General features: G+C 43.3%; 1 protein-coding gene across 1 annotated transcript in view; it reads right to left on the bottom strand.

Moving 5' to 3' along the window:
• The window catches only part of LOC137333323 (androgen-dependent TFPI-regulating protein-like), a 97,607-nt gene extending 81,891 nt beyond the window's left edge, over positions 1-15,716 (bottom strand). Inside the window, exon 1 of the mRNA XM_067997482.1 lies at positions 15,561-15,716. Within this exon, the coding sequence (XP_067853583.1) occupies positions 15,561-15,716 (156 nt within the window). The remainder of the gene's footprint in view (positions 1-15,560) is intronic.
• Between the last annotated feature and the right edge of the window lie 1,616 nt (positions 15,717-17,332).

Below are 17,332 nucleotides of genomic sequence, written 5' to 3' on the forward strand. Positions count from 1 at the left end.
ATACAATACCCCATCTGATCAGGAGAGCTTTTTGAGCCAGCATGTAGAAAGTCCTACAAGAGAGGGGGCGGTACTGGACCTAATTCTAGGGAATGTGGCCGGCCAAGTGGAAGAAGTGCTAGTAGGTGAGCACTTTGGTGACAGTGACCATAATTTGGTGAGATTTAAGGTGGTCATGGAAAAGGACAGGGAGGGGCCGGAAATAAAGGTTCTAAATTGGGGGAAGGCCGATTTTAATAGGATAAGGCAGGATCTGGCCAAAATGGACTGGGATCAGCTGCTTGTAGGAAAATCCGCATCGGAGCAATGGGAGTCTTTCAGAAGGGAGATTGAGACCATACAATGGCAACATGTTCCCGTAAAGGTCAAGGGTGGTTCCAAGAACTCCAGGGAACCTTGGATGTCAGGGGATATACGAGAATGGATTAGGAAAAAAAGGAGGGCTTTTGGCAGATACAAAAGGCTAAAGACGGAGGAAGCCCTAGAGGAGTACAAAAAGTGCAGGGGGATACTTAAAAAAGAAATTAGGAGATCAAGGAGGGGCCATGAAATAACACTGGCGAGCAAAATAAAGGAAAATCCTAAGATGTTTTATAAGTATATTAAGGGTAAGAGGATGACTAGGGAAAAAATAGGGCCCATTCGGGACAAAAATGGCAATCTGTGTGTGGAGCCGGCAGATGTAGGAGGGGTTCTAAATGAATTTTTTGCATCTGTTTTCACTATGGAGAAGGACGATGTAGACATAGAAATACGGCAGGGGGACTGTGATATACTCGAACATATTAACATCGAGCGGGAGGAGGTATTGGCGGTTTTAGCAGGCCTAAAAATGGATAAATCCCCAGGCCCAGACGAAATGTATCCCAGGCTACTGTGTGAGGCAAAGGAGGAGATTGCGGGGGCTCTGACACATATATTCAGAACCTCTCTGGCCACAGGGGATGTGCCAGAGGACTGGAGAACCGCTAATGTAATACCATTATTCAAGAAGGGGAGTAGGGAAAAACCGGGGAACTACAGGCCAGTGAGCCTAACATCAGTGGTAGGAAAATTATTGGAAAAAATTCTGAAGGACAAAATTAGTCTCCACTTGGAGAAGCAAGGATTAATCAGGGATAGTCAACATGGCTTTGTCAAGGGAAGATCATGTCTGACTAATTTGATTGAATTTTTTGAGGGGGTGACTAGGCGTGTGGATGAGGGTAACGCAGTGGATGTGGTATACATGGATTTCAGTAAGGCCTTCGATAAAGTCCCCCACAGGAGACTGGTCAAGAAGGTACGAGCCCATGGAATCCAGGGTGCCTTGGCACTTTGGATACAAAACTGGCTTAGTGGCAGAAGGCAGAGGGTGATGGTCGAAGGTTGTTTTTGTGACTGGAAGCCTGTGGCCAGTGGGGTACCACAGGGATCGGTGCTGGGTCCCTTGCTGTTTGTGGTCTACATTAATGACTTGGATATGAATGTAAAAGGTATGATCAGTAAGTTCGCTGATGATACAAAAATTGGTAGGGTGGTAAATAGCGAGGAGGATAGCCTCAGTCTGCAGGACGATATAGATGGGTTGGTCAGATGGGCGGAACAGTGGCAAATGGAATTTAACCCGGAAAAGTGTGAGGTGATGCACTTTGGAGGGACTAACAAGGCAAGGGAATACACAATGAATGGGAGGACCCTAGGCAAGACAGAGGGTCAGAGGGATCTTGGTGTGCAAGTTCACAGATCCCTGAAGGCGGCGGAACAGGTAGATAAGGTGGTAAAGAAGGCATATGGGATACTTGCCTTTATTAGCCGAGGCATAGAATATAAGAGCAAGGAGGTTATGATGGAGCTGTATAAAACACTGGTTAGGCCACAGCTGGAGTACTGTGTGCAGTTCTGGTCGCCACATTACAGGAAGGATGTGATCGCTTTGGAGAGGGTGCAGAGGAGATTCACCAGGATGTTACCAGGGCTGGAGCGCTTCAGCTATGAAGAGAGACTGGGAAGATTGGGTTTGTTTTCCTTGGAGCAGAGGAGGCTGAGGGGGGACATGATTGAGGTGTACAAAATTATGAGGGGCACAGATAGGATGGATACTAAGGAGCTTTTTCCCTTCGTTGAGGGTACTATAACAAGGGGACATAGATTCAAGGTAAAAGGCGGGAGGTTTAGAGGGGATTTGAGAAAGAACTTTTTCACCCAGAGGGTGGTTGGAGTCTGGAACTCACTGCCTGAAAGGGTTGTGGAGGCAGGAACCCTCACAACATTCAAGAAGCATTTGGATGAGCACTTGAAATGCCATAGCATACAAGGCTACGGACCAAATGCTGGAATATGGGATTAGAGTAGACAGGGCTGATGGCCGGCGCGGACACGATGGGCCGAAGGGCCTCTATCCGTGCTGTATAACTCTATGACTCTATGACTCTAGGGGGTACAGTGCAGATTCACCAGAATGATACCTGGGCTAAAAGGTTAAATTATGACGACAGGTTGCATAAACTAGGCTTGTATTCCCTTGAGTATAGAAGATTAAGAGGTGATCAACTGAGGTCTTTAAGGAGATTAAAGGAGTTGATAGGGTAGATAGAGAGAAACTATTTCCTCTGGTGGGGGAGTCCAGAATAAGGGTGCATAACCTTAAAATTAGAGCTAGGCCATTCGGGGTAATGTGAGAAAACACTTCTTCACACAAAGGATAGTGGAAATCTGGAACTCTCTTCCCCAAAAAGCTGTTCAGGTGAGGTCAATTGAAAATTTCAAAACTGAGATTGATATATTTTTGTTAGGCAAGGGTATTAAGGGTTACAGCACAAAGGCAGGTAGATGGAGTTAAGATACAGATCAGCCATGATCTAATTGAATGGTGGAACAGGCTTGAGGGGCTGAATGCCCTACTCCTGTGCCTATGTTCCTATAAAGAAGAGGCAATGGAGATAATGGGCACAAACTCCTCTGAAGCAGTAGGGGGTGGAGAATTTGGAGGCCCTGCAGCCACAATGGATTTGTTCAGAGCAGATTCATGTGTTGCAATTGAAACAAACTTCATGTATATCTGTTCATGTTGCTATTATTGTGTGGAGCACAGGCCCTATGTTGTGTCTGCTCTGCTGCTCATCTACAGCTCCCTCTTCAGCTCGCTCTTGCTCCTCTTCCTCCTACTCTTCATCAGTCCAGAACATTGCAACAATGGCAGCACCCAAAATGGACTCCTCACTTGCCAACTCTAGAGTCTCCAAATCACCATCTGAAGGCAAGGACTGTAACCAAACTGTAGCCCACAATGAATTGAGGAAGCACCTGTGAGTGCAGCAGCTTTCACATGGAGAGTTAAGGTCCTAAATAAACATCCTGCCAATCTCGCCTCGGTTTCCCTGGTGACCTTGCCGACCCACAGGAAACCCATGCTGCACTACTTAAAATCAATTTAGGGTCCTTATCATGTCATAGGACCCCAATTTAAATATGCATATCACCTTACCGCCGTGAAAATTGCAACTTCCGCATTGGCGATATTGTACGTATAAAGTGTATCAGGTAGTGTATTATATGTATTAAGCGCATCAGGTGGGGTATAGTATGTATAAAGGGTATCAGGTAGGGTACTGAATGTATAAAGGGTATCAGGTGAGGCATTGTATGTATAAAGGGTATCAGGTGGGGTATTGTATGTACAAAGGGTATCAGGTGGGGTATTGTATGTATAAAGGGTATCAGGTGGGGTATTGTATGTATAAAGGGTATCAGGTAGGGTACTGAATGTATAAAGGGTATCAGGTGAGGCCTTGTATGTATAAAGGGTATCAGGTGGGGTATTGTATGTATAAAGGGTATCAGGTGGGGTATTGTATGTACAAAGGGTATCAGGTGGGGTATTGTATGTATAAAGGGTATCAGGTGGGGTATTGTATGTATAAAGGGTATCAGGTAGGGTACTGAACGTATAAAGGGTATCAGGTGAGGCATTGTATGTACAAAGGGTATCAGGTGGGGTATTGTATGTATAAAGGGTATCAGGTGGGGTATTGTATGTACAAAGGGTATCAGGTGGGGTATTGTATGTATAAAGGGTATCAGGTGGGGTATTGTATGTACAAAGGGTATCAGGTGGGGTATTGTATGTACAAAGGGTATCAGGTGGGGTACTGTATGTATAAAGGGTATCAGGTGGGGTATTGTATGTACAAAGGGTATCAGGTGGGGTATTGTATGTACAAAGGGTATCAGGTGGGGTATTGTATGTATAAAGGGTATCAGGAGGGGTATTGTATGTATAAAGGGTATCAGGTGGGGTATTGTATGTACAAAGGGTATCAGGTGGGGTATTGTATGTACAAAGGGTATCAGGTGGGGTATTGTATGTACAAAGGGTATCAGGTGGGGTATTGTATGTACAAAGGGTATCAGGTGGGGTATTGTATGTACAAAGGGTATCAGGTGGGGTATTGTATGTACAAAGGGTATCAGGTGGGGTATTGTATGTACAAAGGGTATCAGGTGGGGTATTGTATGTATAAAGGGTATCAGGTGGGGTATTGTATGTACAAAGGGTATCAGGTGGGGTATTGTATGTATAAAGGGTAGCAGGTGGGGAATTGTATGTACAAAGGGTATCAGGTGGGGTATTGTATGTATAAAGGGTATCAGGTGGGGTATTGTATGTACAAATGGTATCAGGTGGGGTATTGTATGTATAAAGGGTATCAGGTGGGGTATTGTATGTATAAAGGGTATCAGGTGGGGCATTGTATGTACAAAGGGTATCAGGTGGGGTATTGTATGTATAAAGGGTATCAGGTGGGGTATTGTATGTACAAAGGGTATCAGGTGGGGTATTGTATGTACAAATGGTATCAGGTGGGGTATTGTATGTATAAAGGGTATCAGGTAGTGTATTATATGTATTAAGCGCATCAGGTGGGGTATAGTATGTATAAAGGGTATCAGGTAGGGTACTGAATGTATAAAGGGTATCAGGTGAGGCATTGTATGTATAAAGGGTATCAGGTGGGGTATTGTATGTACAAAGGGTATCAGGTGGGGTATTGTATGTATAAAGGGTATCAGGTGGGGTATTGTATGTATAAAGGGTATCAGGTAGGGTACTGAATGTATAAAGGGTATCAGGTGAGGCCTTGTATGTATAAAGGGTATCAGGTGGGGTATTGTATGTATAAAGGGTATCAGGTGGGGTATTGTATGTACAAAGGGTATCAGGTGGGGTATTGTATGTATAAAGGGTATCAGGTGGGGTATTGTATGTATAAAGGGTATCAGGTAGGGTACTGAACGTATAAAGGGTATCAGGTGAGGCATTGTATGTACAAAGGGTATCAGGTGGGGTATTGTATGTATAAAGGGTATCAGGTGGGGTATTGTATGTACAAAGGGTATCAGGTGGGGTATTGTATGTATAAAGGGTATCAGGTGGGGTATTGTATGTACAAAGGGTATCAGGTGGGGTATTGTATGTACAAAGGGTATCAGGTGGGGTACTGTATGTATAAAGGGTATCAGGTGGGGTATTGTATGTACAAAGGGTATCAGGTGGGGTATTGTATGTACAAAGGGTATCAGGTGGGGTATTGTATGTATAAAGGGTATCAGGAGGGGTATTGTATGTATAAAGGGTATCAGGTGGGGTATTGTATGTACAAAGGGTATCAGGTGGGGTATTGTATGTACAAAGGGTATCAGGTGGGGTATTGTATGTACAAAGGGTATCAGGTGGGGTATTGTATGTACAAAGGGTATCAGGTGGGGTATTGTATGTACAAAGGGTATCAGGTGGGGTATTGTATGTACAAAGGGTATCAGGTGGGGTATTGTATGTACAAAGGGTATCAGGTGGGGTATTGTATGTATAAAGGGTATCAGGTGGGGTATTGTATGTACAAAGGGTATCAGGTGGGGTATTGTATGTATAAAGGGTAGCAGGTGGGGAATTGTATGTACAAAGGGTATCAGGTGGGGTATTGTATGTATAAAGGGTATCAGGTGGGGTATTGTATGTACAAATGGTATCAGGTGGGGTATTGTATGTATAAAGGGTATCAGGTGGGGTATTGTATGTATAAAGGGTATCAGGTGGGGCATTGTATGTACAAAGGGTATCAGGTGGGGTATTGTATGTATAAAGGGTATCAGGTGGGGTATTGTATGTACAAAGGGTATCAGGTGGGGTATTGTATGTACAAATGGTATCAGGTGGGGTATTGTATGTATAAAGGGTATCAGGTGGGGTATTGTATGTATAAAGGGTATCAGGTGGGGTATTGTATGTATAAAGGGTATCAGGTGGGGTATTGTATGTATAAAGGGTATCAGGTGGGGTATTGTATGTATAAAGGGTATCAGGTGGGGTACTGTATGTACAAATGGTATCAGGTGGGGTATTGTATGTATAAAGGGTATCAGGTGGGGTATTGTATGTATAAAGGGTATCAGGTGAGGCCTTGTATGTATAAAGGGTATCAGGTGGGGTATTGTATGTACAAAGGGTATCAGGTGGGGTATTGTATGTATAAAGGGTATCAGGTGGGGTATTGTATGTATAAAGGGTATCAGGTGGGGCATTGTATGTACAAAGGGTATCAGGTGGGGTATTGTATGTATAAAGGGTATCAGGTGGGGTATTGTATGTACAAAGGGTATCAGGTGGGGTATTGTATGTACAAATGGTATCAGGTGGGGTATTGTATGTATAAAGGGTATCAGGTGGGGTATTGTATGTATAAAGGGTATCAGGTGGGGCATTGTATGTACAAAGGGTATCAGGTGGGGTATTGTATGTATAAAGGGTATCAGGTGGGGTATTGTATGTACAAAGGGTATCAGGTGGGGTATTGTATGTACAAATGGTATCAGGTGGGGTATTGTATGTATAAAGGGTATCAGGTGGGGTATTGTATGTATAAAGGGTATCAGGTGGGGTATTGTATGTATAAAGGGTATCAGGTGGGGTATTGTATGTATAAAGGGTATCAGGTGGGGTATTGTATGTATAAAGGGTATCAGGTGGGGTACTGTATGTACAAATGGTATCAGGTGGGGTATTGTATGTATAAAGGGTATCAGGTGGGGTATTGTATGTATAAAGGGTATCAGGTGAGGCCTTGTATGTATAAAGGGTATCAGGTGGGGTATTGTATGTACAAAGGGTATCAGGTGGGGTATTGTATGTACAAAGGGTATCAGGTGGGGTATTGTATGTATAAAGGGTATCAGGTGGGGTATTGTTTGTATAAAGGGTATCAGGTGGGGTATTGTATGTATAAAGGGTATCAGGTGAGGCCTTGTATGTATAAAGGGTATCAGGTGGGGTATAGTATGTATAAAGGGTATCAGGTAGGGTATTGTATGTACAAAGGGTATCAGGTGGGGTATTGTATGTATAAAGGGTATCAGGTGGGGTATTGTATGTATAAAGGGTATCAGGTGGGGTATAGTATGTATAAAGGGTATCAGGTAGGGTATTGTATGTACAAAGGGTATCAGGTGGGGTATTGTATGTATAAACGGTATCAGGTGGGGTATTGTATGTATAAAGGGTATCAGGTGGGGTATTCTATGTATAAAGGGTATCAGGTGGGGTATTGTATGTATAAAGGGTATCAGGTGAGGCCTTGTATGTATAAAGGGTATCAGGTGGGGTATTGTATGTATAAAGGGTATCAGGTGGGGTATTGTATGTATAAAGGGTATCAGGTGGGGTATTGTATGTATAAAGGGTATCAGGTGGGGTATTGTATGTATAAAGGGTATCAGGTGGGGTATTGTATGTATAAAGGGTATCAGGTGAGGCATTGTATGTATAAAGGGTATCAGGTGGGGTATTGTATGTACAAAGGGTACCAGGTGGGGTATTGTATGTATAAAGGGTATCAGGTGGGGTATTGTATGTATAAAGGGTATCAGGTGGGGTATTGTATGTATAAAGGGTATCAGGTGGGGTATTGTATGTATAAAGGGTACCAGGTGGGGTATTGTATGTATAAAGGGTATCAGGTGGGGTATTGTATGTATAAAGGGTATCAGGTGGGGTATTGTATGTATAAAGGGTATCAGGTGAGGCATTGTATGTATAAAGGGTATCAGGTGGGGTATTGTATGTACAAAGGGTACCAGGTGGGGTATTGTATGTATAAAGGGTATCAGGTGGGGTATTGTATGTATAAAAGGTACCAGGTGGGGTATTGTATGTATAAAGTGTATCAGGTGGGGTATTGTATGTATAAAGTATATCAGGTGGGGTATTGTATGTATAAAGGGTATCAGGTGGGGTATTGTATGTATAAAGGGTATCAGGTGGGGTATTGTATGTATAAAGTATATCAGGTGGGGTATTGTATGTATAAAGGGTATCAGGTGGGGTATTGTATGTATAAAGTATATCAGGTGGGGTACTGTATGTATAAAGTGTACCAGGTGGGGTATTGTATGTATAAAGTATATCAGGTGGGGTACTGTATGTATAAAGTGTACCAGGTGGGGTATTGTATGTATAAAGGGTATCAGGTGGGGTATTGTATGTATAGAATCATAGAATCATAGACGTTTACAACATGGAAACAGGCCCTTCGGCCCAACCTGTCCATGTCGCCCAGTTTATACCAGTAAGCTAGTCCCAATTGCCTGCACTTGGCCCATATCCCTCTATACCCATCTTACCCATGTAACTGTCCAAATGCTTTTTAAAAGACAAAATTGTACCCGCCTTTACTACTGTCTCTGGCAGCTCGTTCCAGACACTCACCACCCTTTGAGTGAACAAATTGCCCCTCTGGACCCTTTTGAATCTCTCCCCTCTCACCTTAAATCTATGCCCCCTCGTTATAGACTCCCCTACCTTTGGGAAAAGATTTTGACTATCTGGGGTATTGTACGTACAAAGGGTATCAGGTGGGGTATTGTATGTATAAAGTATATCAGGTGGGGTATTGTATGTATAAAGGGTATCAGGTGGGGTATTGTATGTATAAAGTATAACAGGTGGGGTATTGTATGTATAAAGTATATCAGGTGGGGTATTGTATGTATAAAGTATATCAGGTGGGGTATTGTATGTATAAAGTATATCAGGTGGGGCATTGTATGTATAAAGTATATCAGGTGGGGTATTGTATGTATAAAGTATATCAGGTGGAGTATTGTACATACAAAGGGTATCAGGTGGGGTATTGTATGTATAGATAGCCATGTTGTAGTGGGGTGTGTACAAGGCCAATGTATATGAAGTGGAGGGTGTACATGTAGGGATGTGTACCTGAGGCAGGGTTGGCATGCGTGAAGTGGGGGTGTACACAGGGCAAAGTATACATGCGGGGGGGGGGGGGGGTGGTGGTGGTATATGCTGTATGGATGTTCCATACAGGATCTGTGAGAGGGGTGTTGGGCAGTGAGGTCTGCACATGCTCACAGACTTGTAAGCGCGGAGCTCACCCCTGCTCTTCCCCAGCTGCAGGTAAGGCTGCCACCCTGCCCTGTACTAAAGGTGGGGTTTACCCCACTCCCCCCACCCCCCCCATCTCTGTCAGTTGATGACAGTCGGCTCCATTTTATCCTATGTTTCTTTTTGGGAGGACAAAACGCTTCTGCTGTTGGCTCAACTCAGTCTGTTGGGGTGAGTTATGGAATTGGGCAGGAGTCTGCCCACTGACCTGTTGGGAGACACACTTGGGGGAGAGAGGAGGGGGCAGAGCCTGTGCCCCCCAACTCCCTCCGCCCCCGGCCATACCCACTTGTACTGGGGGGGGGTGAGGGAGGGAGAGTGGGATTTAACAGCATCATGCAGCTAGGCGTGTCCGCACTCCGCTGCCCATGCACAAGTGTAAGGAATCTTACAACACCAGGTTATAGTCCAACAAATTTATTTTAAAATCACAAGCTTTCGGAGATTATCTCCTTCGTCAGATGAATGAATGAAAAGGTTCTCAAATCGCATATCTTATACGATGTTGGGACAGCATGACACCAATCAAAAGGTGTCATTGTTATTCAAACAGGCCAGTCACGGAGAACAGCACGTCCCAGTACACTCGTGGCAGGGCGCCCTCCTGATCCCTATGTTAACCCAAACTTCCTGTGCCCATGGATAAGGGAGAGGAGTCCAGGAGAGGTGGGGATGGGGTATAGTATGTATGAAGTGTATCTTGTGGGGCATTGTATTTATAAAGGGAATCATAGAATCTTAGAATCGTTACAGCACGGAAGGAGGCCATTCGACCCATCGAGCCTGTGCCGGAATATCAGGAAATTGCACACTCCCAGCCCATGATCTATTGTCCATTAAATGTAACAGGTGGAAAATCTGGGGCCAAGGGTTCACAATTTGCTGGGATCACAGAAGTGGAAGATCTGCCCTTAATAAGTGTTTAAACATTCAGACACCGAGGTGAAGAGCCAAGGCTATAAATATAAGATCGTTGTGAATAAATTGAATAGGGAATTCAGGAGAATCTTCTTTAACCAGAGAGTGGTTAGAATGTGGAACGTACTACCACAAGGAGTAGTTGAGGCAAATAGATAAACACATGAGGGAGAAAGGAATAGAAAGATATGCTGATAGGGTTAGATGAAGTCGGGAGGAAGGAGGCTCATGTAGAGCATAAACGCCAGCAGAGACCAGTTGGGCCGAGTCTACAGCACAGAATGTTTCTGTTCTGTAGCTCGATGTAGATGGGGTATTGTATCTATAAAGTGTATCCAGTGGAGTATTGTATATATGAAGAGTATCATAGAGTCATAGAGTCATAGAGTCATAGAGTTATACAGCACGGATAGAGGCCCTTCGGCCCATCGTGTCCGCGCCGGCCATCAGCCCTGTCTACTCTAATCCCATATTCCAGCATTTGGTCCGTAGCCTTGTATGCTATGGCATTTCAAGTGCTCATCCAAATGCTTCTTGAATGTTGTGAGGGTTCCTGCCTCCACAACCCTTTCAGGCAGTGAGTTCCAGACTCCAACCACCCTCTGGGTGAAAAAGTTCTTTCTCAAATCCCCTCTAAACCTCCCGCCTTTTACCTTGAATCTATGTCCCCTTGTTATAGTACCCTCAACGAAGGGAAAAAGCTCCTTAGTATCCATCCTATCTGTGCCCCTCATAATTTTGTACACCTCAATCATGTCCCCCCTCAGCCTCCTCTGCTCCAAGGAAAACAAACCCAATCTTCCCAGTCTCTCATCATAGCTGAAGCGCTCCAGCCCTGGTAACATCCTGGTGAATCTCCTCTGCACCCTCTCCAAAGCGATCATATCCTTCCTGTAATGTGGCGACCAGAACTGCACACAGTACTCCAGCTGTGGCCTAACCAGTGTTTTATACAGCTCCATCATAACCTCCTTGCTCTTATATTCTATGCCTCGGCTAATAAAGGCAAGTATCCCATATGCCTTCTTTACCACCTTATCTACCTGTTCCGCCGCCTTCAGGGATCTGTGAACTTGCACACCAAGATCCCTCTGACCCTTTGTCTTGCCTAGGGTCCTCCCATTCATTGTGTATTCCCTTGCCTTGTTAGTCCCTCCAAAGTGCATCACCTCACACTTTTCCGGGTTAAATTCCATTTGCCACTGTTCCGCCCATCTGACCAACCCATCTATATCGTCCTGCAGACTGAGGCTATCCTCCTCGCTATTTACCACCCTACCAATTTTTGTATCATCAGCGAACTTACTGATCATACCTTTTACATTCATATCCAAGTCATTAATGTAGACCACAAACAGCAAGGGACCCAGCACCGATCCCTGTGGTACCCCACTGGCCACAGGCTTCCAGTCACAAAAACAACCTTCGACCATCACCCTCTGCCTTCTGCCACTAAGCCAGTTTTGTATCCAAAGTGCCAAGGCACCCTGGATTCCATGGGCTCGTACCTTCTTGACCAGTCTCCTGTGGGGGACTTTATCGAAGGCCTTACTGAAATCCATGTATACCACATCCACTGCGTTACCCTCATCCACACGCCTAGTCACCCCCTCAAAAAATTCAATCAAATTAGTCAGACATGATCTTCCCTTGACAAAGCCATGTTGACTATCCCTGATTAATCCTTGCTTCTCCAAGTGGAGACTAATTTTGTCCTTCAGAATTTTTTCCAATAATTTTCCTACCACTGATGTTAGGCTCACTGGCCTGTAGTTCCCCGGTTTTTCCCTACTCCCCTTCTTGAATAATGGTATTACATTAGCGGTTCTCCAGTCCTCTGGCACATCCCCTGTGGCCAGAGAGGTTCTGAATATATGTGTCAGAGCCCCCGCAATCTCCCTCTAATGCCAATATATCCTTCCTGAGATGTGGTGCCCTGAACTGAATGCCGTACTCTAAATAGGGTGTAACCAGAGCTTTATATCTTCTTATGAAAGATTACCTCCTGCTTCTTGTTTCAAGGATCAGCTTTCTACTTTGACTTTGTTCGGCCACAACTGGAGTATTGTGTCCAGTTCTGGGCACTGCACTTTAGGAAGGATGTGAAGGCCTTAGAGAGGGTACAGAGGAGATTTACTAGAATGATTTCAGGGATGAGGGACTTAAATTACATGGATAGACTGGAGAAACTGGGATTGTTCTCCTTGGAACAGAAAAGGTTGGGAGGAGATTTGATAGAGGTATTTAAAATCATGAAGGGTCTAGACTGAGTGGATAGAGAGAAACTATTCCCATTGGCAGAAGAGTCAAGAACCAGAGGTCATAGATTTAAGGTGATTGACAAAAGAACCAAAGGTGACATGAGGAAAAACTTTTTTACACAGCGAGTGGTTAGGATCTGGAATGCACTCCCCGAGGGACTGGTGAAGGCAGATTCAATCACGGCCTTCAAAAGGGAACTGGATAAGTACTTGAAACGAAAAAATATGCAGGGCTACAGGGATAGGACGGGGCAGTGGGACTAGCTGGATTGCTCATGCATAGAGCCAGCGCAGACTCAATGGGCCGAATGGCCTCCTTCCATGCTGTAACATTCTATGATTCCATGATTCTATGATTTGTTGAACTCCATCCATTTCCATAGTTACCTTGGCCACACCTAGGTTTTCACGCTGGGAAAAGACATCTTTCTTTTCCAAGATCGTGATCAGAAGATTACAAGGTGGATACGGATGAAGGCGGCCATTTGGTCCATCTTAGTTCAACCATCTAGCGAGATCTAACTACCCCCATCACAGCAACCAACTGCTTCTTAAATGGTTCTAGGGTTTTTGCCTCCATTAACCTGCTTGGAAGTCCATTCCATGTGTTGAATACTCTTTGTGCAAAGAAGAACGCCCTGACATCAGAGGGCATGTTGCCATTATGAACTCAAAAATGTGGGCAAACTACCTATGAGCAGGATTTAGTTAATTTGTCTTGGCTATACATATACAGAATAAATAGGGGCTAGATTTTCCTCTATTTGCTAAATACGTAGTAGAGGAACCCGCTTATAGTCAGGACTTGCACAACACCAGGTTATAGTCCAACAGTTTTATTTTAAATCACAAGCTTTCGAAGCTTACCTCCTTCGTCAGGTGAGTGAAGGGATTCTAAAAACACATAGCATATATAGTCAGAGAACAATGCCTGGTGATTACAGATAATCTTTCCAACTGCTCCCTATCACACCTCGGCTGGGAGACGATCACAGCAATCAAAGGTGTCGTTGGTGTTCAGACAGGTTAGCCATGGAAAACATTACATCCCAGTATACTGAATACACAATGGGTCAGATTACAAAGACAGAGAGGGAAAGAGATCCGAAAGGCAGAGAGAAAGAGAGAATGTCCAGTTGTATTAAAAACAGATAACTTTTTTTTCGCTGGTGGGATTACATGTAGCGTGTAACCTGGTGTTGTGCAAGTCCTTACATTTGTCCACCCCAGTCCATCACCGGCATCTCCACATCATCGCTTATAGTCACAACTACCTTTACTTGAACATTAGTAATTAGAGGACAATACACCCCCATGTGACAAAAACACTTTGTAAAATTAGACTATAAGGATAATTTTACGAATACTTACTCCTGGTGTGGAACTTCGCCTGCTGGGAGTGTATATCGGGAATTTGGACAAGGAGTCAGTAGAGGCAGATGATGGGTCAAGTCTCCCTTTCATAAGCAGGAAGATCCGGTTCTGGTTTCATTATTTGCATCTCCTTCAACACACCAGGGACTTGCATAGTGAGTTTCTTTTTATTGAACTCCATTTTTCTGCCTGGCCACTGATGTAAGCTGCAGATGTGCTTCCTGCAGTCTTCAGGTGTCCTTTAGTAAATTTGTTGGTTGCAATGTACCAACAATGCTGATGGCCTATCACTTGCAGATATTTTTTTCTTATGCCTCGAAATAGACATTTACAGGCTAGTAATTACTGTTGGTGATATTAACATATGAGGATGTTCCTCTCTTTGCTCTTTTAACAGATATTAATTAGCCCATCTAAAATAAACATCTCCATTAAAATAGCAGACAGAGGAATGATCGCCAAACTTGTTAACTGTTCATCTAGAAACATTTAATGTCAGGAGTCATCAAACATCTGTTTTGAAGACTGATAAATTTCTAAATCAAGCAGATAAAGAATTCAGAAGACTACCTATTCTATGGAGTGTAGAGAGGCCAACTGAAAAGCTTCCAAGTGTTTAAAGGAAAGACAAAGTGGTGTCGGTTGAGAGATATATGTTGGCGAGGAGAGCTCCTTACTCTTTTTCTAATGTAAGGAATCTTACAACACCAGGTTATAGTCCAACAGTTTTATTTGAAAATCACTAGCTTTCAGAGGCTTTCTCCTTCGTCAGGTGACGAAGGAGAAAGCCTCCGAAAGCTTGTGATTTTCAAATAAAACTGTTGGACTATAACCTGGTGTTGTAAGATTCCTTACATTTGTCCACCCCAGTCCATCACCGGCATCTCCACATCATACTATTTTTCAAACAGAGGTATGGAATTTTTTATATCCCGCTGAGCAGAGAGGCAGGCCCTCCAGTTAAAGTCTCATCTGAAAGACAGCACCTCCGACAATGCAGCACTCCTTCAGTACTGCACTGAAGTGTCAGCCTAGATTATGTGTTCAAGTGTTGAGAGTGGGGCTCAAATCCACAAACCTTAGAGGCAAAAGAGCTTCCACTGTCCCAACTGACACTTAAATACCAAACCAGCAATAGAAACTCTCTTAAGATTGGGTGAATCCCAAGAGACTATTCTATCTTTTGAAATTTTGTAATAATCAGTCTCATATTTCATAAAATGTGCAAATTTTCTCTAATATATGGTACTTGCATCCTCTGTAAAAGATTTGTTGAAATGAATCATTTAAAGTACTAATATAAAATCTTGACATTAAAAAACCAATAACATAGAATTATGCCTTTCAAAAAAGTACTGTTCATTGTGACAATGTTGATGGAAAGCCATGAGGACCCTATGCCTAAATTCTCAACATTAGCTTCTTGGCCGGCAAAGCTTCACACAGGAGAATATGTTTATACTTTTTTTTTATCCATCTCACTTAGAACAGGGCAACTACCCACATTTTACCCTTACTTATTTCATGGACACTTGCTTAACACAGACATATAAAACCAAAGAACCACTTACTAAATTTAGGAATGTGAGGTACTTCCACTGACCAGCGTACAAGAACACTCCCCCAGGTGGGTGGTCGGACTGAGTGGTAAGAAGCAAATAAACCAGGAGAAGATACCACACAAAAGCGGTGATGTGATACACTCCACACACTGTTGTTGAAGCCATGTTTGTCCCTATTGCTGAAGTAGTAGCAGGAGCATGACATTAATCTTATAATCTCACTGGATGCTACCATTTACCGTCAGGAACGGGGTGAGCCAAGCATGACATTTAAAAAAAACAAAATCAAATATTTTTTATTAATCTCAAAGAGAGATTATTATCTCCTCGTTAAAGTCTCTGCTTTTCCTGTTTCTCCAACCAGCTATTAGACCATAGCAGGGTAGTTAACTGTCTGACAGCCCTCAAAGAATGAACATGATTCACAATCATAAATAGACCAGTCAAGATAATTTAAGTTCAGTACTTGTGCAATGTAAATCAGTGGACATAAGATACAAAGGACTCATTGTTTACTAATATTCATGCAGTGCCACTTTTTGTAATGTTTCCAAATACAGAGTAAAGCTTTTACTAATATTGTAGCCTGCACTGTGGAAGTTGAATAACAATTGCTTAATAGTTGGTATTCAGCACAAAATAAAACTGCACAATGTTTTCATTGTAGGAAACTATTTTGTCCATTTAATAAATCCTTCGCAGGCCCGATGACTCACTGTTCTGATTGCAGTTTCATGCATGTTAAAACATAGCACTGAAAGGCCAAGGTCTGTCTATCTGCCTATCTGTCTACGGGGTAAATTACAAGTCAGCACTCGCTCAAAGAGAGAGCAGACCAGAGTATTGGGAGCAGAGGTCAATGCGCCCAATTTTCCCAGTCGTTAAAGTCAATAATAGGAAAATAAGGAGGGCTATGAGACAGGTTTGGTGACTACATGCTCAATTATACAATATGTCCTTCCATTGACCAAAATTCCACGGCTGGAGCACTAATAACATTTACCCTTATAAGTTTGTTTACCTATCTATCTGACTATCAGCCATCCATCAATTCATCCATCCATCCATTGTCAATCAATCTATCTAACTATTTACCTTTTTTTTTAATTGCAGAGTTCGAGTGGTACTGCTATATTGTCTGGATCCTTACGTTGAAGCAGAGGTGCAGTCGAGGGTATACTTGGCTATACTGAGTATACCTGCGTTTTATTTTTGGAGGCCAATGCAAGTGAGGATTAAATATAGTCGGGGTAATTTTATGAGCCTGTGCTTTTGCCAGGGGAGCCTCGCTGCTGACAAAGCACATTGGAAATATGGAAAATCGTGGGCAGTGCACAATCAGATTTCCAATATGTGGTGTCAATGGGCAAGGGGTCCGGCCAATAACAGCCTTGTAAAATGACCCCTAGTGTTATGCTTAGTTCTAATCAACATCTTTTCCACATACATATCCACACAAAGTTAAAATGAGTGCTGGCGGTCACTTCAATGAATTAACATCTCCACTACCACCACAGACAATGGAATGTCGTGCAAACTTTTGCTTTTACCACCTAGACATTAAGCATAACCAGGGCAGAGTGTAGAAGGGGAAACCTGGCAGTGGGAATCAAACGGCCCTTCAGGTCCAGGAGAACAATGGCAGATGGAACTCAATATGGATAAGTGTAAAGGACTGCAAATAGGAAGTAAAAATGGACAAGTACGTGTAGCATAAATGAGGTCAAACTGGCTAAGAATTCATTGAAAAAAGTTCAAGGGATGTTGGTAGCCTCGACACT

The sequence above is a fragment of the Heptranchias perlo genome, chromosome 2 (genome assembly GCF_035084215.1).
Source record: "Heptranchias perlo isolate sHepPer1 chromosome 2, sHepPer1.hap1, whole genome shotgun sequence".
Taxonomy (NCBI): Eukaryota; Metazoa; Chordata; class Chondrichthyes; order Hexanchiformes; family Hexanchidae; genus Heptranchias; species Heptranchias perlo.